The 25,951-nt window shown below is 40.4% G+C and overlaps 1 protein-coding gene across 1 annotated transcript; it reads left to right on the top strand.

The window, feature by feature from the left end:
- The first annotated feature begins 1 nt into the window (after position 1).
- Positions 2-16,597, top strand: VCPIP1 (valosin containing protein interacting protein 1). The gene is given in 4 exon segments (XM_010709017.3): positions 2-2,995; positions 8,552-8,638; positions 11,282-11,380; positions 11,383-16,597. Coding segments are annotated over 4 exon segments (3,648 nt in total). The 5' UTR covers positions 2-300; the 3' UTR covers positions 12,150-16,597.
- Positions 16,598-25,951: the final 9,354 nt, after the last annotated feature.

Genomic DNA, 25,951 nt, shown 5'->3' with positions numbered 1-25,951 from the left:
GTCTGTGCTGCGGGTCGCGGCGCCGGGGAAGACTACAGCTCCCAACGGCCGCGCGACGCCGCGCCTGCGCCGTCGGCCTGGAAGTGAGAGAGGCCGTTGCGTTACGGGCAACGGCCGAGGCGGCGGAGCGGCGGCGAGCGGCGGTGCCGGCGGCTTCCGCGTCGGCGGGCGGGGCGGTGGCAGGAGGGCGCTCGGTGGATGGGGCGCTGCGGCCGGCGGCGGTTCCGGCATCCGGGGAGGAGGGGATGAGCCCGTGAGGCGGAGGAGCGCGGGTGGGACGAGCCCGGCCGGAGCGGAGAGATGTCCCAGCCCCGGCAGCAGCCGCCGCCGCCGCCTTCTCCTCAGCAGCAGCCGCAGCCGCCGCCTCCGGCCGCCGCCAAGAAGCGGGAGCGGCGCATCTTCTCGGGCACCTGCCCCGACCCCAAATGCCAGGCGCGGCTGTTCTTCCCGGCCCACGGGCCGCAGGGCGCCGGCAGCATCGAGTGCACGGACTGCGGGCAGCGGCACGAGCAGCGGCAGCTGCTGGCGGTGGAGGAGGTGACGGACCCCGACCTGGTGCTGCACAACCTGCTGCGGAACGCGCTGCTGGGCGTCAGCGGCGCCGGGCCGCCCCGCAGGAACACCGAGCTCGTCAAGGTGCTGGGCCTCTCCAACTACCACTGCAAGCTGCTGGCCCCCATCCTGGCCCGCTACGGCATGGACAAGCAGACGGGCAAGGCCAAGCTCCTCACGGAGATGAACCAGGGAGACATCTTCGACTGCTCCCTGCTGGGGGACCGCGCCTTCCTCATCGAGCCGGAGCACGTCGAGACCGTCGGCTACGGCAAGGACCGCTCCGGCAGCCTCATCTACCTGCATGACACTCTGGAAGACATCAAGAAGGCCAACAACAGCCAGGAGTGCCTCATTCCCGTCCACGTGGATGGAGACGGCCACTGTCTGGTCCACGCGGTCTCGCGGGCGCTCGTGGGCAGGGAACTGTTCTGGCACGCTCTGCGAGAGAACCTGAAGAAGCATTTTGAGGAGAACCTGAGTCACTACAAGGCGCTCTTCCATGATTTTATCGATGTGGCCGAGTGGGAGGACATCATCAATGAGTGCGACCCGTTGTTTGTTCCTCCGGAAGGTGTGCCCATGGGCCTTAGGAATATTCACATCTTTGGCCTGGCCAACGTGCTTCATCGGCCTATCATCCTGTTAGACTCACTGAGCGGAATGCGGAGCTCCGGAGACTATTCGGCAACATTCCTCCCTGGTCTGGTACCCCTAGAAAAATGTATGGGAAAAGATGGCATGTTGAACAAGCCGATCTGCATCGCCTGGAGTAGTTCGGGACGTAACCATTATATTCCTCTGGTTGGAATAAAAGGTTCTGCTTTACCTAAACTGCCTAGGAAGCTCCTGCCTAAAGCCTGGGGAGTTCCACAAGACCTCATCAAAAAATACATCAAGTTAGAGGAGGACGGTGGTTGTGTTATCGGAGGAGACAGAAGCTTGCAAGATAAGTATTTGATGAGGCTGGTTGCTGCAATGGAGGAGGTTTTCATGAGTAAACACGGTATTCACCCCAGTCTTGTAGCTGATGTGCATCAGTACTTCTACAGAAGGACTGGGGTAATAGGAGTCCAGCCTGAAGAAGTCACGGCAGCTGCCAAAAAAGCAGTGATGGACAACCGCCTTCACAGGTGCCTGATGTGTGGAGCCCTTTCAGAACATCATGTGCCTCCAGAGTGGTTGGCTCCAGGGGGAAAATTGTATAATCTGGCAAAAAATACCCACGGTCAGCTACGGCCTGACAAAAATTACAGCTTTCCCCTGAACAATTTGGTGTGTTCTTACAGCCCTGCAAAGGATGTGCTGGTACCAGACTACAGCCTGAGTAGTTTGACTACGTGTAACTGGTGTCACAGTAACCTAGTGCGTCGTGTCCGAGAAGACGGCTCTGTTTCGTATTTGGATGGTGACAGAACTAACACTAGGTCTACAGGTGGCAAGTGTGGCTGTGGATTCAAGCACTACTGGGAAGGTAAAGAGTATGATAACCTTCCCGAAGCGTTTCCCATTACTCTCGAGTGGAGTGGAAGAGTGGTGAGAGAGACGGTCTATTGGTTTCAGTACGAAAGTGACACCTCTTTGAACAGCAACGTGTATGATGTTGCCATGAAGCTTGTCACCAAACACTTCCCTGGTGAGTTTGGTAGTGAGATTCTTGTTCAGAAAGTTGTCAACACGATATTGCATCAAACTGCCAAAAAGAATCCTGATGATTATACCCCTGTAAATATTGATGGTGCTCATGCCCAAAGAGCTGGGGAGGTACAGCAAGGACAGGAGTTAGAATCGCAACTTCCAACCAAAATTATCTTGACTGGACAGAAGACAAAAACTTTGCACAAGGAGGAGTTAAATATGAGCAAAACTGAAAGAACTATTCAGCAGAACATTGCAGACCAGGCCTCTGTGATGCAGAAACGGAAAAGTGAAAAAATAAAACAAGAGCACAAAGGGCAACCGAGGACTGTGTCTCCGGGGGCTGTTCGTGAGGGGCCATCATCTGCACCTGCTACGCCAACAAAAACCCCGTATTCGCCAACATCTACAAAGGAAAAGAAAATCCGAATAACAACAAATGATGGGAGGCAGTCCATGCTTACCCTGAAGTGCACTACCACTTTCTTGGAACTACAGGAAAGCATAGCTAGAGAGTTTAATATTCCTCCATATTTGCAATGTATTCGCTATGGCTTTCCTCCTAAAGAGCTTTTGCCTCCCAAAGAAGGCATGGAAAATGAACCTGTGCCTTTGCAGCATGGTGACAGAATTGCCATAGAAATCCTGAAAGGTAAAGAGGAGAGCAGCCAGCCTGCTGCAGCACACACAGCCCACGCCGTGAAACATGACGATGTGGCAGTGACCAGTAAAATCTCATCGAAGGAGCTGCAGGAGCAAGTTGATAAGGAGATGTACTCTCTGTGTCTTCTAGCAACACTGATGGGTAAGGCTGGCTTCAGGTTGTATTTTAAATTGCTTTTTTAAATAGAAATTACAATTTTACAAAATAGTATTGCATCCATCTAATCTGTAACCATGGAACAGGGTAGTGGCTTTATTCCTCTTAATACAACAACAGTTAACATGCCATCAGTGATTTTTTTTTGTGTATGTGTGTTGTTACTTCTTAAAATGTGTATGTCAGATAGTTGTTCTTTGCTATAAAATCCTCTTGAAACAGTAACTGTTTAGGAGATGGTGTATTTCCTCTTCTGACTGTCTCTCTACTTGTGATATCTGTTTTTCCAGGGTCAGTAAAGCACACATCTGAGGTGTATGTGTGTGAGCTGCGTGCTCACTCTCCTTACGTCTCCCCCAGGTTACAGGAAATCAGAGCAGGTGTGAGAGGGGGGCGTTGCCTGTCTGCTTGTGGGAAGTTTGAGGACTCAATTCTCGCCTTCCTAGGATAAAGAATCGTAGCATTTCTTCCCTTGGGAGTTGTGTTGATTTAAGCTGATCAATACAACGTTTTCTCTGTAGCTGATGTGCTAATTTTGCATCAAGATCTGGTCTTTTTAAGGAACTGTGAAATATATCGTTTGAGAATGCAAGCAGAGGAGAAACTGAAAGTAGCTAAATGCATATTTGAATCCCAAATGTAGACGTAGGGTAGCAAAGCTATGCTCATAAATTGTCATTCTCATAAATGGCCATTAATCATTCAAAACAAATGAACTTCTCCTGGTTGCCTGTGGTTTTATTTTCCTGTTTGGGCTCAGGAGACTTGGGCCTTCAGTTGTGTGCCAGGCTCTCTGGATAACTAAATATTTTAATTTGGTGACTGACAAAAGACAGCTTTTCTTGGCCTTGCTTTTTTTTTTTTTTTCCCTTCCTCCCCAGCATGTATGAGTGTGCTATTTTGAAATGACTTTTCTTTATTAAGTTGAGCAGTTCTTGCTGTTTAGTAACAGGAAGCAGAACAATAATTGCCATTTAGTTGTCTAAACAAGTTGAACAGTAATGTTTGTTGCAGTTGTTTTTGTTTAAGAGTGGGACTTCTCTTCTGCTGGAGGGATTTGGTGTGGCCAAAGCACGTGATGTTTTAGAAACAAAACCATGGCATAATCATAGAGTGACCTGTCAGAAGTTCATATTGCAGAACTTTAATTTTTTTTCCAAGCCTGCTTGTTCCCTCCCATACCTCTGGCAAGAAAGAGCATGCTGAGCCACTCAGCAACTCATCCACTGATGTTGGTGCCGCAGTTCCAAAGTGCAGAAGAAGGCTAGGCTGGGTTTCTTGATTTGAAAATGAAACTTAGTGTTTTCCTGTTCTCAAGAAATACTCTTGAAAATGTAGTTATTTATTGGCTTACAAAATACTCTCAAGTGCTTTAAAATATCTTAGTGACTTCAGCATGAAGGTGTCTGATATATATATATATATTTATTATTATTATTATTATTATTATTTTTACGTATGCTTGTCTATAAGGCATGAGCTGATCTTGTATTCCAGCATCAGCTTTTATCTCTGGCTGTCACTGCTGTGGGATTTTGCTTGGGAAGCACAAGTTAGAATAGAGTTTACCTCACGCTTCCCTATCCATTTTGTGTTACTAGCACAACTAAAAGTGGCAGCAAACCATTGACCAACTAGTTCTAACAATGTGTGCAGCTATTGTGTAAGGTGCTATTTTTATGTAGTCGCTTTTCACATCAGGGCGTCATTTTCCTTCAGCAATACTTGTGGAAAAGATCCAGGCAGTCAACTACTTCCTATTGTTATTTTTCAGATGAGAGACAAGCTTTAAAAACTCCAAGTCATTACACTTTCATAGTGGGGTTCAGGTGCCAGTTCCTCAGCTGCTATATTCAGCCTTTCTGGGACAAGAAACCACAGTATTCCTCAGTTGTGCTTTTGCACTGTTAAAGAACAGTGCTGCAGAGTTTTGAGAGTCAGAGTATCCCATGTGCTCTTGCTGTAACTTGTATCATCTAACATGGTCAGATGAGAACATGCATCTCATTGAACTAGCTTTGGATCGAACTAACTTTTTCTGTTTTGTTTCTCCCCCACCCAATGCCCGTAGTGAAAGTTTGTATTTGGAGTTCTATAGCTACTCATTCTGGATGTTTAAAAGATATGATTACATACAGAGCCTTCTCTTGTCTGAGTAGATGTTTCTTTCCTATTTTAGTTACTAGGATTTTTCTTTTCTGGTCTCAGCTAGCTAACTCATTAAAATTTTAAACCTTGGTATTTTGTTTTTATGCATATCAGTTGAAAATGAGCTTTGGGAAATCAGATACTGTAATTTCTGAACCACTTACCATATTAATACTGACTTTTTTTTTTTAAGCTTTCTCCCCTGTTTTTGTTTAGCTCAAAACATACAATCGTCAAGGAAATCACTACAGGAAGTTTAATTCTGCATTAACATAGTAAAAACATAGTATTTTCAAACTGATGTAATTACACCCATGCAAAGCCACCTGGATGTGTGCAAGCCAAATATGAATCTATTCTGGTCTGGTTGTTTTTGCACTGATAAATCCATCGGTGCGTGTGAAATCCAAATAACCAGGTTTAAATTAAGAATATTGATTGATACCAGGATTTGCTTGGATTGAAACAGCCTGTTTTAGAGCCAGCTGTGGTTCCCTGTAACTTGTGCTTACCAGCTGAACTTTTGGTTTGTTCTGCACTCCTGCATGTCTCCTCTGCTGTGCAAAGTGATGGACTGGCAGAGGTTAGTGGGCACCTGCTCCTGGAAGCAGTGCATGGAGCGTGCTTGTGGGTAGAGTACTCTTTGTTTGTTGCCACTCCTCATGTTGTGGGGCTGAACTCTGGTCTGAGGGAGTGTGTGCTGTGGTGAGAATAGTGTGGAGAACATCGTCTCTGATAAATGCAGCATCTGAGGGAGTTTGTAATCTAAATGATCTTCCAACTGAACTTGTGGCCCTTAAGCATCTTGCACTGTAGACAAAACCAAAACAAACAGTGAAACTCAAATGGGAGCAAAAATGTGTAGACCTCAAACACAGTCCAGTTCAATCCTACCCAGTAGTTACTTGAGTCTGGGAAAGTCCAGTTGCAATTGCTTTGGTTATTTTTGGTGTTCCAATCTGAGATCTCTAGCAAAACAGTGTAGGTTTTTTGTGTTTCTTTCGGTGGCTGATGCTTTTGTTTCTTGAGCCCTTCTCTCCGTACTTTCCAGCATGTAGTCCTAGTCCTTGTTAGTGTTGCATCAAAGGCTGTCTAAACAGTGGTGCTTCTCTGGTGAAAGGCTTGAAAAAGCCGGCCTGGAGCATACGGATATCATTTCTTCTTGGAGAATGCCTCTAATTTATAAAACTGGGCCTTTACTGAAGGCCTAGTGGGGGTCTTGTGGGAACCCTGCAATAAAAATGGATTGCTAAACACAGCAGCACAGGAGTCTGCAAATAGAGTCAGCTACTGTGGCTGCTGGCTGTGGCTTCTCCAAGCTAAAGCAGACTGAAGACTGTCTTACTGCTTATCAATTGTAGTGGTTATTTTGGTTCCTGTGTACAGTATTTAAGCTGACAGAAGGAGGACTTCAGGTTGCTGCTGCTTGAGGGGAAAGCAAAGGGCCACAGCTGTGATAGTGTGGAGCCACTGAATAGAGAGACGTCTGTTTCCAAATGTAATTGAGAACAGAGACGCAGGATAGCAGTGAGCCTCTTTTGAAATGGTAGAAAATAGGAAAATGTATTCTCATCAGTGATTTCCCTCCTGTGCAGCTGTATGAAAAAGAAGGAAACTGTGGCAGTTGTGAGGAGGACAAGAGACTGCTCCCTTGAGCTGTCTTTAGTGAGGTCAGTGAGAGCTTAGGAGGAGCTTTGAATTTGTGAGTGAATCCAGAGGTGGGGGTTGTCAGGATAAGTTCAAAAGATAAGACACCCTTCTTAGTAGGTCAGGGAAGTAAGGAAGTAGCAGGTGGTTTGTTGGCTGCGTGCGCTTTCTGGGAAGTGGACGTCTGACTGGATCAGTCTGTCGTTTTAGTGCTTAGTTGGTGAATCTCTGAGCTTGATGTGTGAAAGAATGGAATGAAACGGCATGTAATGCTTTAATGGGATATGTTTATGATGAACCAGATTGTGTAGGGCTCCTCTGTATATGATATCTAAAGGGAAAGCAGGAAGGTATGCAATTCCTTTTTATAGAGAAGGGGGTCTTGAATAATGCCTGCAGTGGCAAAAGTATTCTGCTGGGGAGCACAGCGAGCAGGGAGTGCCCAGGAGGCCCTGCAACAAACAAAGTGCTGCTGCTGTGGTGGTCACCTGGCCTCTTACCTGAGGTGGTGGCTAGCATGGTAGCTGCAGATACCTTGTGGGATGTGCAGTGAACAAAAGGGAAGAAAGGATTCATTCAGTATATTCAGCACATGTAAGCTATAGCTTCTATTTTGCCCTTAATAACAAGCAAAGAAATTTAGATGGATGATATTTTGCATCCTCTTGCTTTCCAGCTATCTATATTCCATGTAGTAACTACATCCACTGATTTTACATTCCCTATCCTAACAGAAAATTGAGACGAATGGTTATTGAGAACTTAATGCCTACAAAAGGATGTAATTTCTATTTCAAGTATCTCAATACTTTCCCAGAAGGTTTGATATGAAGTAAGGAAAAGCATTTTTGAATGAATGAATATCCTTTAATTATTGTGCATCAGGAGGATGGAACTTGCTAGCATTTGCACTACTTTGTCACTACACCATGTGTTGCTTCTGCAAGGCAGGTGAATGGTTAGCAAAGTGAGGAGGAGAGCATAGGTTAAAGTGCAGCTCTTACCTCATTTATTAGGTGCTCTGTCAGGTCACTGCTATTGTCATCGTAGTCAAATTGCTCAGTTCTTTACATCCCTTACAGTATTCTAGAGTGTATTTTATTTTATTTTATTCTTGTTCTTTTTTTTTTTTAATAAACTTCCAGCAACATCTAAAGTTGTCGCAGTTTTCAATGATTTCAGCAATGGCATTGAAACGCAAGTTCTGTAGGGCTGATGGGCCCCCAGAATTGCTGTTTCATTTGTATGTGCCCAGAAGAGCACAGCGTGGCTACAGCTCCTACCTGGCTGCCTGCGTGGAGACCAATGCTGCAACTGCAGGGTGAAGCCTGTACAGCAACTATGTAATGGAGACATGGTTTTGGGAAAGGTGTCGGGGTGTACAACTGACATGCAAGGATATATACTTGAATTTTGGAAGAGTCTCTGGCATGAGGAAAGGATAGGAAGGGAATGGAGACTTCAGTTTACAGCCTGGCAAAGAACCAGGCACTGCAGCTTGAATCAAATCAAATTTGGGAACCTTTGTGCTAGAACCTAAGAGGTCTGTCTGCAGACTGTGCTTTTCTTGAAAGCTGCTCAGGTGTCCTGGGTTCCTGTTGTATAAGTTGCAATAACAATTCAAATTTTTAATTGCATTGACAAGTGAGGACTCAGCTTTTACTCAGGCAGTTATGTTTTCCAACCATTGCCTATAAACTTAAAATAAGAGTGTTTAATTCTAATGATTGTGTTTGACTTTTACAGGAGAAGACGTCTGGTCTTATGCAAAGGGGCTTCCTCAATTGTTTCAGCAGGGTGGAGTATTCTACAGCATAATGAAGAAAACCACAGGTATTTTTTTGTTTTTCTCTCTTTGTTTGTCTGTTTTCAAACCTTTAACACGGTAAATTGTTGTTTATTGGCATGGTACATCTTTACTTTCTGTGATGTTGTAAGACTCCTTGTACACTGTCTTGTACGAATGGGGAATCAGATTACAACTTAATCAGCTTAAATATCTTGCAAATAACCATACATCTCCATTTAAATTTACTGACTTGGATAAACAACTTCAGCAAGTCAACTGGAAAGATTAAAAAAAAAAACACCAAGAAAAAGTCGTAGTCTGTTCCTGTTATGCATTTAAACACTTGCTGAACGAGGAGTTTATCTTTTTAGTCTGCTTCTTATTAGGCATTTTATACAGGGTTAGTGTATGTTTGAAGTGGTTGGTTAAGTTTGTTTTTTTGTGTTCTTGAGATTGTTGTTCAAAGAAAAGCTACCCATCCACTTGTGTAGATAAATATCTCATTTTGGGCTGTATGTGGAATAATGTAGCGAACAATTACAGTATTTAATATATTAGATTTCAGATGGCTGTAAAAATGCTACTACAAAGAGTAACATCTGATTCTTTACAAAGCATTTAGTATTGAGTTCTTTCCTTCATTTGAAGTTTATTGTTCAAGTCTTTGCAATTCTGGTTAGCTCTTTTGGTTTCATCTGTTATAAAGCTTCCTTTGCTGCTTTCTTACTGCTACTAAGCAGTTATATCAACTTACCCTTGGTTATTTCTGGAAACAAGTGTTTTATCACATCATTTCTGTTACGTTTGCAAAATGTGTCATGTACTCACTGCATAATGCATCTCACTGAATTACAAGTCTGAGAAATAAAATGGACCTGCAGGTGTCTTACAGCGAATGTGCTTTGTTTTAGTTCTCTTCCTATTACTAAGCTTGTACAGTAAAGGTTTTATGTTGTTTGTGGCAAGTGATTTAGCTTAAACGATGCCCAATTCTGGACTGATTAATGACTAGCTGGATCTGAGAACCTGAAACAAATGCAAGAGATGTTAACCCAGCTAGTCATTAACTCACAGAAAATGCCTGGCTTAAAAGTTATTTTTGCCACCTGACGTTGTAAGAACTAAGGCCGTGGAAGGTGACGTTCTGTGTTTGAATGTTATTGCATTTCTGTTTGTTCAGATATCTTGTACTGCTGACACTGTGGTAGGGAGAACTATGATTTCAGCATTAAGATACTTGCATGATTTTAGCATTTTATAAACTACTTAATTTCCACATCAAACAACAAACTGTGCAACTTTTTTTTTTTCACATCAAGAAGCTCCTTACACGTTTGTTATGTTTTTGTTTAATGCAGTGATGCAGCTATTATACTGAATATTTGTAACAAAGCTGTCCATCAAGCATAGGTACTATTAATTGATTCAAGTTTGATTTAGCAGATACAGTTTGAGATCGCATTTGGTTTTCAGGACTGGTCATAGAAGCTCCTACAGCGCTCTCTTTTGCAGGTGAAGGTTGAGTTGATAAATCGGTGTTGTTCAGTTTTGTTCTTCAGGCTAACTTAGGTGGTTGGAGTTGAAATTTGCTCTGTAGTGTGTTTTGGCTGGTTGGCTATCAGTTCCCATGATTTGTAAACACAGGAGCTCTGTCTGAAGTTCTTGAAATAAAGAAAATATCTGTAGATTCTCTGCAGTTGTAGGAATGTGTGAACTTGGAAGCCTTGGAGGCAGAACTGGACTGGTCATTTGAGTAATCAGCATAAAGACTGTTTAATTACATTTCATATTATTTGAGTGACCTTTTTATTGATGCGTAGAATATTTGTTTTGATTCTGTTTTGGATAACATAGAAAAAGGGTTTTGTTGACATCATCTACTCTGTGCAATTCCAGGTGGTTTTTTTTTTTTTTTTTAGTGATTAAAAAAACTGGAAAACTGATCTTTTTCTTTGAGACAACAGCTTCAGAACTGAAATTTTCCTAGTGAACTCTGAATTTTAGCAATCTGTCAAAACAGAAGTAGAATAATGAAAATAATGTCTCATGTTTGTTTTGTAAAGGTTAATACTTACAATCTCTAGGACTACTGAGCATAGTAAGTTTGAAACTTTTTTTTTTTTTTTTTTTAATCTAGCAACACTTTCTCTCTGAGAAGGCAAGAAATAAGGAATAGCAACTTGTTCAGGTTTAATTGTAGTTGTACACACCAAAACCCAGCTATTTTAACTGGTATGGAAGGGATCTTAAACAATACTTCTCCAGATTTGAAATGTACAGTGATTTGAGATGTACTCTCTTTGGAAGTTTCCCATTGGTGGGTTTTGGGGTTTTTTGAGGGGATCAGCAGCGAACTCTGGGTAGTGATGGTTTTTGGCTTTCCTGGTGCTACTGCAAGCTGATAGTGTTTCTTCAGCTTCTGTTGCATTAGACCTGCAGGTCCTGTCAAGTTGGTTATTTTATCCAGTAGTACTGCAATCCTGTCAGTTCATTAGAATCAGCATAGAAAGCAGCATCACTGTGGATGGTGACATCATATGGCTGTAGTTGTTTTTCCCCAACAGCAAAAAGTTTGTTTTCTCCGGTTTGGATGGGATAATTTTAAATACAGTAATTGCTGTGTATTGTGAGCATGCCTTTAAAATATGGCAACATTTTGAATAACTTTTTTTTTTTAATCTTTATAGGTTTGGTCGATGGCAAGCACTGTACTTTTCCACATCTGCCCGGTAAAAACTTTGTGTACAACGCGGCAGAAGATCGATTAGAGCTGTGTGTGGATGCTGCTGGCACTTTCCTATCGGTCCTGATGTCGAAGACTTGGTTAAAGAGGCCTTAAGTCAAGTGCGAGCAGAAGCTACTTCACGGAGCAGGGAAGCAAGTCCATCTCATGGAATGCTGAAGCTGGGTAGTGGTGGAGTAGTGAAAAAGAAATCTGAACAGCTACATAACATAACTGCATTTCAAGGAAAGGGCCATTCGCTAGGAACTGCATCTGGTAGTCAACAACATGATCAAAGAGCCAGGGAAACACCACTTTTAAGAAAGCATAGTACAGAAACAGACTTCAGTCCTGCTAAAGTTGAGCCTTCTGTATTCCCAGCTGCTTCTGGTAAGAGTGAGCTGATCCGAATAGCTCCTGGAGTTGTGACAATGAGAGACAGCAGGCAGCTCGACCCTACTTTGATTGAGGCACAGAGAAAAAAGTTGCAGGAAATGGTCTCCTCTATTCAGGCTTCAATGGATAGACATTTGCGGGATCAGAATACAGAGCAGTCAGCATCAGTTGATGTATCTCAAAGAAAAGTAGAGGCAGTGAGTTCAACTGCTAAAACTGGGAGCTTTCAGGCTGGCTTGCCTGAACCGTTTTCTGCACCGGGTGGTACTGAACACTTGAATATTGAGTCAGCTGGTGATAACATGGTGAATTCTGTGGGAACAACTTTCCCTGCAAAGTCTAAAGCACAAAAGGGAAATTCTGTTGAGGAGCTTGAGGAGATGGATAGTCAAGATGCAGGAATTACTAATGTAACTGAGCCAATGGATCACTCTTGATAGGTTAAAATCTAATAAGGGTAGAAGAAATTACTGTTCAAATGTAATGTTTATTGGCTGGGCCACACAAAGTGATTAGTTATTGAATCTTGTACGTATGTCAAAAAATTATATCATCTTATTCAGTGCATGATAAGCAAGTGTGTGATTGGCAATAGCTTTTAATATTACCATGCTGCTGCCCAGGCTGGCTCTGTTACCTGTAAATTAGTTATTAGGAAATGCACTGAGATGAATATCTGCTGTAATGTGGGTTATTGAAAGTTCTTTGTAATTCTTAATTCCATGTAAGTCTTAAAATTTAAGCCCATGCGAGATTCTTACCGTGCTAGTTGAGGCTACTGGAAAGGCTAAACCAGGCAAAACTAGAAACTTGACAAGGTTAATCCTGTCCCAGGTACTTAATTCCACTCAAGAATACACTATAAATACGAGCTACACATAAAAAAACAATTGAAACTAAACTTGTCTTAAATTGTGTGACATATACATTTCTTTAATTACATTGTACTGGCACTTCCTCAGATAAAAACATTTTCATTCATACAGCTGTATACACTTGTCAGAAATCTTGGAATAAGTGTAACTGTAGTCAATTCTAATTTCTGCATATGTCAGTTTAAGCAAGTTAAGAAAGTTTATGGTGAAGATAAAGTGAACATGGTGTGGTTATGCATGGCTGTCTGAGCCAACACCGCCGTTTTGATGCATATTTCCTCCCAAATACTGAGCTGGTTCAAATGTTTTATGACTTTAAATGCAACAACAGGAGAGAAGTTGGCAATTGTAAGAAACAACAAAAGTTCATTAGCAAATCAGTTTCTCTTAAAAGGCTTCAATTACTAGCATTGGTCAGTAACTGGCAAAACAAACAAACAAACAACCAAACAACAAAGAACCCAAACAAATAATGGCTGCCCTCTTCAGAGCAAATGAGCGATTTATTGGAAGGAAACGACTCTCTAAAACACATTTTCCTCAAGCATTTGTTAATAGTTGAGCTTTTGGAAGCTAGCTGTTTACTCAGTGGCAACAAGGAATGTCACAAGGAATACATGTGTTTCATTGGCTATAAAGACTACCCACCTCGATTGGCTTCAGTTTGGGATGCAGGTTTCCCTGTGTCTGTAATCTTATAGCTGGTATCCACATAAGTAGTGTGTTCATCAGACCCGCAGTGCTAATTTTTAAGAAGGAGCCATTATGCTTGCTCCCTAAGGATGGAATGTTTATCTGATATTGCACTTTGCTTCCTATCTTCATAGTCACATTTAAGTGCACTATTGTTGCTTCTTCTAATGGTAAAATAACATTGAATGGATGAAAGATGTTAATGCAGCTTCAAAGGAATTAAGAGCATTTAAGAAATTGAAGTCAGTGTTTGTGCACATGTGGGTTTTTACCAGTTCAGAAATGTTTGTATTGTATATGTTTGTATTCAGAAAAGTCTTCACTTTTTACATTTCTAATCACTTAAACTGTTCTGAGCATTAGTATGCAAAATGCCCCATGAGGATTTATTTTTGTATGTTTAAAAAAAAAAAAACAAAAAACTGATGTGATCCACTTAAAGGATAGCCCCCCCATTTTGTTGAAGTAAATTTGAATTTCTCTCTTGACTAACTTCTTATGCGGAGGGAGTGAATATGTAACAATTTATAGGTGTAGGTACTTATAGGTAAAATAGAAGAATCACATTTTCACAAATAAATGCAAAAACTGAAGGCCTCAAATCTGTAAGTTAGTGACTTGGCAACTTGAAACGTATAAAGTAATCTGGCACACCAGAACCAACCTTGCTGATGCATTGATTAACTGGCAGTGCTTATTCAATGAGAAACAGGATGCACATGCAGCAGCTGGAAGCTTGCCACAACTTCTGAAAACATTTAGTCTCCCATGAATCAGTCTAGCTGTCTGAAGGCTATTTCTGTATATAAAATGTTGAGCAGAGGATTGTGCTTTGTCACAGCTTGAAGTTTAGAAAAGTCTGGCAGTGGAGCGTTCCTGGGAAGGAACTTAAGTGAGGAGGGGCTGAGGGGAAGGAGTCACCCGAATCTTTTGCGTTTTAGAGAAGACTGCTATCACTTTGACACTTTCAATCTTTCCTTTAGAAAAATCTTCCTCAGTTAAAAATAAATATGAGCACTGTATATGAGAGAATTTTAATTTTGAAATAAATTGAAGTATTTATTGCACATCATCCTTGTTCCAAGGAAAGGTGCTTACTTTAATGCCTTTGTGGTAAGGGTGCAGAAGTTTGTGTGCCTTTTACTGTGTAAAGAGGAAGGCTTGGTTTGCTTTTGACACGCTTCCCATTTCAGCAGTAACTCGATATTTTCAATCTTAACTAAATAGAAGTAGACACAGATAATAGCTCTGCTTGACTCACACTTACTGTCATCTCTGGGATCCACTAATCTCACATAGATCAGAATTCTCCAGTTCCTAGAACAAAATTGTCTCACAGAGGAATGGTAAAATGATGTCAAAATTACAACATCTGCTGAAATGAACTCTTTTCGTGTCATGTAGGATTGTGCATTTTTTGGTGCAGTGTTCTTATTTCACATAGCTTTCTCACGCATTTAAATATTAGTGTTTTTGAGAAAGATGGCTTTTGATACTCTCAAGTAAGGCTAAGCTTCATCTACATGCTGGCAAGATGTGTAACTGTACAGGAGAAGTGAAATAAAGAACACTGAAGTATAAATTTGAACAGATGTTTCCTTTAATTGCTTCCAGTGGATGCAGTTGTAATTTGAAATGAATCAGTGTGCCTGCATAAGCACCCACGTGCGTGTTAACTTCCCTGTTAGAGTCAGGAAAACTGTGGTGGGGTAGAAGGGCACGGAAGGTGTTGACTCACTGTGGGTGTGAAGCCCCCTGTGAACGGAGCTTCTGAAATGATTTGAAATGTACACCTTTCTCCTAAACAGCAACAAAAAACATCCAGCCCAACTTCTTGCTGCTGGGTTACCTCTGAATTTAGGCTGTGGCTCTACATTCTCTTTGAGCGCTAACCTTGCTTACTTTCTTGTCTAGGGGCCAACCACTTTTTAATACAGCATCTCATGACAAAGATGATATAAATTACTTGAACATTTTAAAATTTACTATGGCTTAGTGAGTGTAACCTAAATGAGAGATGACTACTGAAAATACAGGCCCAGTACAACAACCCCACCACCCAACAACAGCGAAAAACAAACAAAAATCCAAATGGGAAACCCCAGGAGAATGAATCATTTGGAGGTTTTGGAAGCAAATGCAAGAGTTTTACTACTTAAAATGCCTTAGTTAGTAAGGTTGATTTTTTTTTTTAATTTTTTTTTTTTTAATAGTCCTGTTTCTCTAAGAATTACTTGAATTTCAGTGAAGAGAAAAGAAACAGCAACTTCTTAAATGAAATAACATAAATACATTTGGGATGTTTCACAGTGTTACGGACATGAAAAAGCAGCGTATGTTTGTGGTTCCAATATACACAATGTGAAGTAGACACAGTCTCCAAAAGAACATGCCAGCAGTTTCACAAAGGCACAGTGCTGCAAGGCTGTCTGCTAACAGCCCTATAGGTATATAACGGGCAAACTTTCCACAGGAAAATATTTCATTTAAAATCTTTGAAGAAGTAGGACCCATTATCGTTGTCACAAGGTTAGCAGAGCTCGTTGTTGCTTTCTCAGTTTCTTGTGGAAATGTCAGTTAATGAAATTCGAGGTATGCTTACAGTTGGCAGACATGCTTAGGTTGAAATGTAAGGAATCAAAATTGATCATTTTAAGAAGATTCCCCTCTTATCTCTATGTTTGGTTGGCTCCCATTTTTAAAAGAGCAAATTTATGTGCTTTTCTGAAAATAACATGAATTTGATCCCTCCCTTTAAAAAATAAAAGAAAAAAAGAAACAGCCAACAGTAACAAAATAGTGATTTCTTTGTTTTGCTTGTGAATATCAGTTTAACTTCTTAAAACTGAAGAAGCTGCTTATGATCTGTAGAATGCAGGATTCCCTCTGAGCCCTTATGCCTGCGGTTGAGCAATAAAAGTTTGGAGTGAGTGGTATTTTCAGAATTATTTTGTTTAACGGGGATTATTGTTAAGAAATGAAAGCGTGCACTTTTAGGAGGGAATGCTATTTAAAATGTATAAATAAGAATTAATAGTGTATATATTTAGCAAACAAATCTTTTTAAACAGTAGGTGCTTTACGTGTTGACTTAAAAAGAAACTAGCATAGAAATGATACCATCTTCACAGCACTGGCTGTTATCCAGCATACTTTGGTTTTGTTTTATTTGTGATTGCTGTACTAATTATATTTGATTTTTTTTATTTGTAATGTAACAATAGTGTATTATAACAGTATATAGTGTATTATATTACACTTCACTGTACAGTATTTGGAATTTTCTTTGATTGCTATATTAAAACTGTAAGTTAAAACATTTGCTTTGGCTTTATAAGATGCAACTTTTATCTAGCCTTTCTCACAATAGCCTGTTTAATTAACACTGATTTGGCTACAAAATGAGTGAGTTGTAATTACTTTATCTTCCTCATTCTGTGTATAAATTGTTTTCTATCTGCATACATGAGTACTGGTACAGAGGCTGAAAAACTGGCACAGACACTGGTAAGGTAAGCTGATGTCATCCATCTTGCTTTAGTTATGCTTCTGATTAAAAGAGGATTTTTGAAAGAATGACTAGAGAAAAGCTTTTTGGATTTCACACTTGCTCTAAATGTTTCATTAAACACATGGGACCTTTGAATTCAAGAGTCTTAAAAGTGGATTTTTATATATTTGGGAGTAAAATCTGAACCTTTTCACAGCTGTCACCAATAAGAAGGTGTAGAAAAATACTGTACAAATGCTGCCATACTCCTATGGTTTGAAACATTGTTTAAAATACATTTCAAACTAAAATTTAAAGATATGCATTTAGTGTATCAGTGTGAATAGTAAAATTTGGAAGAACCAGACCTTTCAAAATTTGACAGTACTTAAGAATAACATATTGACAACTACTTAAATTATCTCTGTGCTTTTTCCACTAGCTAAATATGCTATTTCATTTCAAAAATTGGCTGTAATTTTATCTTTTGAGCCTACAAAGAAGTCTTATAATCCATCTGTGAAACTTGTGCTGCTGCTTCCTTTATTTACTGAAAGACCTCAATTCAAAATGAGATAGCATTAAGATGTTCTTTAAAGTGATGGATTTAAATGTACTGAGCTAATTATGATTGTGTGTTGTATCATGAAAAATTGATAATTATCCTTTAAAAGATTTGTATTTTAAAGGCTTAAATGTCTACTGCAAAACTAGACAGTTACTCATCTTTTTTTAATGCAGAATTTATAAACTCAAACTGTATTGTATGAAGCAATCAAGAATGTTTTAAATGTTTTCATTTTTCTTTTATTAATTTTATTAACCAGTATATGTCTTTGTTAGATTACAGCTATTGATTTTTTTTTTCCCCTCTTTCAACCTCCAATATGTATACAGCAAATCTAATCTAAAAATCTAGCTGCAAAACTTCGTCTTCTTGCCAGAACAAGACCCTCACAACTGATTTTTTTCCATAGGATCAGGATGAAAATTAATCTTGGATGTTCATCAGCAGGTGTAGAGTGTCATGGAAGGTGTTCCGGGCATGATGAAGAGTCATTTCAAACATATTTTGACTGAAAAAGTTAGTACAAACTGTTTTCTTGCTTGATGTGGAGTCTGTTTTATTAAGGCTGGAATATATCTTGGCTTCTACGGATTTGTGGTGTTTTGAATATTCAATTTTTAATGATAAGTGAAGAAAAGTAATAACACTTGAATCCATACCACACCTGGTGGCAGTGCTGACATTATGGAAACCTGGATGTCAGAGCTGGTATTTGAACTAAATAGGTAGCTTAGAAAGTAATGCTTCCTATTTCATAGAATTATAGAATATTCAGAACTGGGAGGAACTTATAAGGATCATAGAGTCCAACTCCTGGCTCTACACAGGACGACTCAAAAATCAGACTATATTTCTGAGAGCGTTGGCCAACTGCTTGTTGAACTCTGGCAGCTTGGGGCCGTGAGCACTGCCCTGAAGAGCCTGTTACAGGGCATGACCATCTTCTGGTGAAGAACCTTTTCCTGTTACTCAACCTGAACCTTCCTTGTTTAAGATCCAGGTTGTTCCCTCAGGTCTTTACACTGTCACAGAGAGCAGAGCTCAGCACTGCCCCTCTGCTCTCCACGAGGAGCTGCAGCTGCCATGAGGCCTCCATTCAGTCTCCTTCAATCTAGGCTGAACAAACCAAGGGACTTCAGCCACACCTCATACATCTTCCCCTCTAGACCCTTCACCATCTTCGTAACTCTCCTTTGGACACTCTCTAGGATAGTTTTATATTCTGTTTGTGCTGTGGTGCCCAAACCCACAGACAGTACTTGAGGTGAGGCCACACCGATACAATATAGAGGGGGACAATCCTTCCCTCAACTGGTTATCAGTGCCGTATTTGATGCACCCCGGATATGATTGGGCTTCTTGACTGCCCGGGTAAACTCATGTTCAACTTGCTGTCTACCAAGACCCCTAAATCTCTTTCAGTGGGGCTGCTCTCCAGCACTGCATCCCCCGGTCTGTATGTATAGACAGGGTTGCCCCTTTCCAGGTGCAGAATCCTGCGCTTGGTCTTGTTAAACTTCATGTGGTTGGTGATGGCCCAGCTCTAATTTGTTTAGGTCTCTGCATGGCCTTTCCACCCTTGGTGGAGTCACCAGCTCCTCCTAATTTAGTACCAGCAACAAACTTGCTCAAAACAACTTCTAGTCCTACATCGATGTCATTTAAGAAAAAATTAAAGAGAACTGGCCCTAATGTGGAGCCCTGAGGAACCTCACTAGTGACTGGCTGCCAGCCTGATACAATCCCATTTATTAAAATCCTTTGGGCCTGACCTGACAGCCAATTGCTATTTATGAATTTCCATGGAAACTACAACAGCTACAAAGAGTACAGTAACACTATTTGATAGAACAAATGTTCAGCTACAAAATGCTATTTTTCAATGCAGTCAGCTATGCATTTTTGCATAGTTTTGATGTACAAGAGCCTGCATGCTGTGCTAGTAAAATTCTGCGCCAGAGGAGGTGATCTGCTGTTGCCACTGCTGAAATGCACCACCCACCTTCTCATTGTGCTCATGTTCACTTTCTAGTCTCCATGAATGTTCAGCGAGTACCAGTGAATGTCAGTGGGTGCCATTGTTTCTGCATGGGGGAATTCAACAACACACCTTTGCTCCATACGCACTTCCATGTCAGACGCCATTTTGTCAGACTGCCCCTCTGCTGCCATCTGTCACACAGCAGCAAAATGTAATGGAATGTTGGTGGGAAGGCTCAGCCTCTGCTGCCATACCACCAACAGCCACCTCTGATGTCATGGGCAAACATAATAAAATAGGAAGTGTTATTTTCAGGGCAGCCCTTAAACTGAGGATGCTGGGTGATTCTGAATATTTATTTAAATTTTCAAAGACATTAGGCTTCAATGTAAGCATCACTTCTGTTGCAGTAACTGACAGAGGCTTCAGAAGAGACCATTGTTCTCTGTTCTGTTACTTAAAGGCATTAATTTGATGATTATGGCATAGCTGCACAAATTGTATTTGGTCTTTATCCACCTCTGTTTTTCTTGAAGACTACCTAATTTTGTTTTCTTCTGGAAATATTTTTAATTATCTTGCTGGTAGCTAATCTAATTTCACTTCTAAAGCAGTCCTGCAGATCTGTTGTAAGTCTGTGCAGGCTGGAAACTTGCATTCAATACATCATTAAAAAAAAAAAAAAAGGAAAGAAAGATGGTAGATACAAGGAAACAGACAGAAATTAGAAGAGGGTTTGGGAGGTAATGTCGTGGCTCTTAACAACCAATTGTATGCATAGTTTGGCTGTGTGAAAGGCATGAAGTCACCTCCTATAACTCTTCGAGCTGAGGTTCAAGCAGCTTTCAGAACAAGATTTGATTTTATATGCTCTTCTGTCAACTCAGTATACAAGATCTTATTTCAAATGAAGCTTCTTCTGGATACTTACATTCTTACATAGAGAGATAGTTTGTCCTTTTACCATGTTACCTCCTAATCCTGAACTTCCTTTTCTTTCTCATATGCATTTGTGCAGAGACTGAGAATTTTTCTCAGTTCTAGTGTCATGCTTTTTTTTGTTTGTTTTTCAAGATTCATTTGAACACTCTAAATACTGAATCATTTTTATCAGAGATTTTCCAGTGCTTATTGTCTTCAGTTAGTAACACTGCTTTTAGAGACAGAGTGATAATAATCCAGTTTCACACAAACTATCATAAATTAAAATCTTGTTTGGCTTCAAAATCTGTGCATATGGGACAGGAAGGAATGAAGGGAGGTTCCTGAGATAGCAGAGGACTTGTGAGTGCATTGTTGGAGAAGGAAGATACTATCTAAAGATCTGTCAGTGTTCTAAAAATCACCTAGTAGTTCTGTGGGGCAGCGGTTTTCATGTTGTTTCATCTGCAGAGTGGTTAGCTTTGAATCCAAATCTGGTGATTTCCTTAATGTCCACCTTTCTGTTCTCCTAGGAGTTGAAGCTGCCAAATAAACCATTTTCTACCTAGTGGAAGGTGAGGGTTGAGGCCTAGGCAGCTGTTGCCACACCATAATGGTTTGTGGCAGTAAGAGAGAAGCCAAAAGACAGAAAAGAGGACAAAGGCATAACTTAAAACTATGGTATATGAAAAGGAGTTATTTCATAACTATTCACATGTTCAAATCTGCTAAAGCAGTGCTCAGTACATCTCCAAGTCCTACGCCGGAACATTGTGCTTACAGGAATACTAACTACTCTTCCCCCAGCCACTATGTCTTTCTTAAAATAAGACTTCCCTAGAGAAATGCTGGGAATAGTAGTTATTGTTGCAGACTGCAGGAGAGATGAGGAAAATAATAGTAAAGAGTACCTTCTTCTTTCAAAATAAAAAATTTCAAGGCATGGTACAATGGAGAAAGCTAAACACTAATACTTAGCTCTTTGCTACTTCTGCTTCTCCTAACCCTCCTCTTAACTCTGCCATATTCATTAACAGATTTTTTTTTTTTAATTATTTTCTAGCAGCCAGGCTAGCTCATTCTTTCTTCACCCTTCCTTCACCTCAGGTTTAGAATAAGCCAGCAGATAACAGAAAAAAAAAAAAAAGAAAAAAAAAAGAAAGAAAAAAAAAGAAAAAAAAAAGGCAAATACTACTACCTGTTTTCTATTCTGAAACTCATCCTTTGCATTTTGAATCTTTCCAACCCTAAACCTGAGGTGCTAATATCTGAAACTGTCATACCCTTATATTGTTGCACAAATGTCAAAATGTGTTCACTATAACTAAGGACCTTTCATGGTCACAGAGCTGGCTGCAAAAGTGGAGCCAGCATGGAAATATACAGGCTTTTACAATTGTAACCATTTGCTACTTTCTTTCCTTTCCTCCTGCTGGAATTAGCACATGGGAACTGCATTGTGCTGGAACAAAAGATGACCTCCAGTTTTGCAAGGAGCGGAGATCAGCACCTCTGGCATTGCTGTGATAATCGGAGATTTGTCTCGACTCCTGTTATCTTGTAATTAGTGTTAGGAGTGGGAAGGAGTCTTGCAGTTAATTTGGAAGGTAGGACATCAGAATAATATCCTTTTGTTAAAGATATAATTTTGAGGGGGTAGAAAGTCAAGCCACTGCTCCTTTTTTTATCACCAGGATACCACCAAATATAGGCTGTGTGCTTGAATATAGCTCAGGCTGCTTCTGAGGCACAGTTATTGCTTGCCTGATTACTGCTCACTCACGCGACCATTTGGTTGGCTCATACTGTGTCCAGCTACTTTACAGAGCATTAGCACCAACTGTTTGTGCATGGTGTTGGCAAACCACGGTCTTGGTCCTTGATCTAAGGATAAATTGACTTCTCCTGCATTCATAGAGATGACTTTCGAAGGCATAATACCAAAACAGCGTGGGAAAATCTGTACTGCTAATACCCGATTAACAAGTGACTTCCAAGGGACTCTTCAATCTCCGAAGTTGCATGCATGCCTGTCAAAGAATTAAATCTTTTTTTTTTTTTTTCCTAAACAAACTGACCATAACTAGTAAAATTGTCCCTTCCTGATTTCCAAAATAAACAAGTGGCAATTGAGAGATTAGTAAGGTCTGTCAATCAAGACTGATGTTGTAATCTAATCTTGGAGCACTGTGATTATTTTTTACAGGGAATGTTTGATGGCAAGATCACAGGTAATGTATGAGTGTAAAATTGGGAGTGCTTTTTTCCCTATTTGACTGATTCAAGGTTGTTCCACTTTTAACCACAACAAACTAATGTTTGCCTGTATAGTGTAAGTCTGGATGTGGCTATGGGCAGCGTGGTCTAGTGGTTGGTGACCCTGCCCATGGCAGAGGAGTTGAAAACTACATGATCTTTGAGGTCTTTTTCAACCCCGGCCATTCTATGATTCTATATGATTCTATGCTCTGTGCAAGAGACAAGCACGAGCTCAGCATGACCTCAGTTTTTTTTATCAAGCTAGTGATAGCTTGATAAAAGGATTGCCAGAAGCAAGGATACAGAGCAGCTCATGAGATATAAAATGTAACATCATCTCTGAGAACTACAGTTATTCTATGTTAAATAACTTCTTTTCTGAGCAGATCCTTGTGTAGGTCTCTGGCAGGGCTATACGCTGGACATGCTTTACAAATCTGAACTTGGAAACTGTTGTTTTGTGAGAGGGTGATTGGTTTTGTTTGATTGTTTTCTTGACCCAAAGCACACTTCAAAATTGTTAGAGCACTCATTCAGCCTCCTTGAGAAACTGATATATGTTGTCTGGGGGATGTGCAAAAGACTGTTTTTTTGTGTGTGTGTGCTCTGAAATGGTCCATAACTGCCACAGTATAAATTCTAAGCACATCCAGATATACTCAATTATCTTGATATTTTTATGGTACAGTAGCCTTTAATTCTTACATTTCCACTCTCACTGGAGTGATATAAACCTGTCAATACAGTAAAGCAAAATTCACAAAATCACAAAGTACATTCTTCTATGTCGTGATTAACAGAAACAGGCTAATTGGCAGGCAGAGGCATTAGCACTTTTTCTCCTCTCAGAAAGAGAATATAAATAGATTGAGTCAAAAGCACTCAAAGCTTCATTCTTGTGAGTAGTGGTTGTTCCTTAAGGCTTGTCACTTCAAGAAAATGTAAGGAACATTCAGAGAAAATTTCAACAAAAACAGATGTTTTCAGCAGCCACAAAGAGAATATTGCCCTTCAGAATCTCTGATACCGAGCAGTATTTGGTAAATATCTTCTGTTCTTCACCAGGAATTTCTCTACACATAAGAAACAAGCTCAGCCCCCGCAAGGCCAGTGCAGTCAAGATCATCTTTGTTTCTGAATGAGTAGCGCTGTGAGACCAAATCCAGACAAAATGCAGTAGCTGAGCTCAAACCCTGATGGATGCCTGTGGTTTTGATTTTGTTTTTTTGCCACTGAAGATCTCTAAAGATTATAAACTCTTGAGATTATAAGGCATTGAAGTCTACTGAAGGAAAACAGTTTGGTAAAAAGCTGTAAGCTCATTTGTAGTGCCCTTCATCTTGATGTTAGCAATCATGTTTCTTTTGCTTTATAGACCTAAATTCTCTGGGATTGGCAGCAGCTGTTTGTGAGATAGGAAACTTTACTGAGAAAATAAGCCTCTTTGTTTTCACAACTCAAAAAACTAATTCCTGGATTTACCCTGTAGAAATTTTGCTGGATTCAAAGGTTGAAGCTCTCACAGCAAAAAGTCAGTGTCTTGCTGACTGTCTGTCCAGAGATTCATCTTCCTAAAGACTCCAGGTGTCTCCATGGTACAGCTTCCGAACAACCTACAGGCAGATCATGCACTGATTATTTTTAACTTCCTGATAGTGATATTAAGCTCTGTGTCTTCTGAGGTATAGTTTCCTTGTATTGCTTATCTGTCCAGATAAATGTTTAACTGCCTGCCTGATTTCACAATGATATTTTGAGGAGGGTAGCAGCAAATAATCACAAACTTCTGCACATTACTTCAGAATCTTTCCATCATTTCAGCTCTATGAACCTTTGAAACAGAATCATGATTGGTATTCTTTTTTTATTCATTAAAGGCTTTCCCGGGAAATAGATGAAACTGTCATAGAACTGGAGCAGTAACAAATGAGCTCAGTAATATACACATGAGCTTAATATATTGCCTAACAATCTGGTAACTTTTTATCACTGCAGCTTGGTGAAATTTTTTTGAAGCACCAGCATTGCACAGAAAGGAACCTGTTACCCTGCAGGAATTGTCCCTGATACACTATTGATCAGAGGCATAATTAATGCATAATGTATATGTAGGAAGTATATATAATATTTTCCTGCAGTTCAGCAGAAAGCTTAGCAAAAAGGCATGAATAACAGGGCAAATTTCAGGACTCTTGCTGAATCTTTCTGAGTGCTTTGGCAAATCATCTGGGTAAGAGTATGTATGTGTGTCCAATCTTTGGAATTGGGGTGCCACTGCTGCTAGCACTTCAGGAACACTACAACAAGCAAGAAAAAACAAGCGGAATCCAAATACCAGCAAGGGTTCTAGTTATGTTTGAGGTTGGTTTGTCAGGAGATCCCACTAAGGCAGTGGCAAAGTGGCAAAGTGGCACTGGAAGTATATGTACTCAAGAACCATGAGCACGCAGTGATGGTTGTACTTTGGTTCATACTGCAAACCTGAGCCTGTAACAGTGTCTTAGCATTTGGTCTTGTTTGTCAGGTCTAGGTTGGAATGGACCCTTCCTTTGAGACAATGAAGGCAAGCAAAGAGGTAAAGCAGCTCTTGCAGAGTGGGACTCAAATATTGCAGACTGGGAAGTGTCCTGCCAGGAGTCTATTGAGGCCGTGCCTGATGGCTTATGCACAGTGACAACCCAGAGAGTGCATTGAAGTGGTGGCATGTGGGAGAGATGCTCTTTATCATATTACAGAGACAGAGTACCAGTCTGCATCTCTGCATCTCCTTTCTTATAGATGCATCTCCATCCTTTTTTTTTTTTTTTTTTTTTTTGCTCATGAATGAATACAAGAAACTGCAGAATATTGGATCCTGTCAGACAAGACAATAACACAAATAAGATTAAAAAATGTATATTATGTGAGATGCATATTTGCTTACTGATGTACTCCAAGAAGAGTGTCTACTGTATGTCAAAATATATGGTGTTTATGTATACATATACACATTTAACAGGACTGTCAGTACTTACTAATTTAGTAGTTTGACTCAGCTCATGCTCTCATTAGGATCTATTTCCCACAAATTAAGAACATATGTGTTAGTTTGGGAACATACAAGAAGGTACTTAAGCAACAATATTTTTATTTCAGGCTCCTTTGACTTTAACATACATGAATACTAAACATTTGACATTTCATACTGTATGATGCTGATGACACAAATCCTATTCCAGGCAAGTTGAGCTTTGTAACTTTTTTTTTTTTTTTTTAATTACAGCTTTTGTCACAGCTTTGATGTGGGTAAGTCTGCTGTGTTGTCATCCCTGGATACTAAAAGCAAACCCCAGTGAATGTGGGTTGTACAAAAAACACCCCGAGAGAAAGCAGCAAGCAAAGACCGCCTGCAAAATAAAAGATCAGAAAAGAAATAAACTGTGAAAGATGCACTGATATGAGTTCATCCTGGT

Source organism: Meleagris gallopavo, chromosome 3, assembly GCF_905368555.1.
Source record: "Meleagris gallopavo chromosome 3, MGAL_WU_HG_1.1, whole genome shotgun sequence".
NCBI lineage: Eukaryota > Metazoa > Chordata > Aves > Galliformes > Phasianidae > Meleagris > Meleagris gallopavo.
Note: the sequence above shows the minus strand (reverse complement) of the source record. Positions and strands in the feature narration are given on the sequence as shown.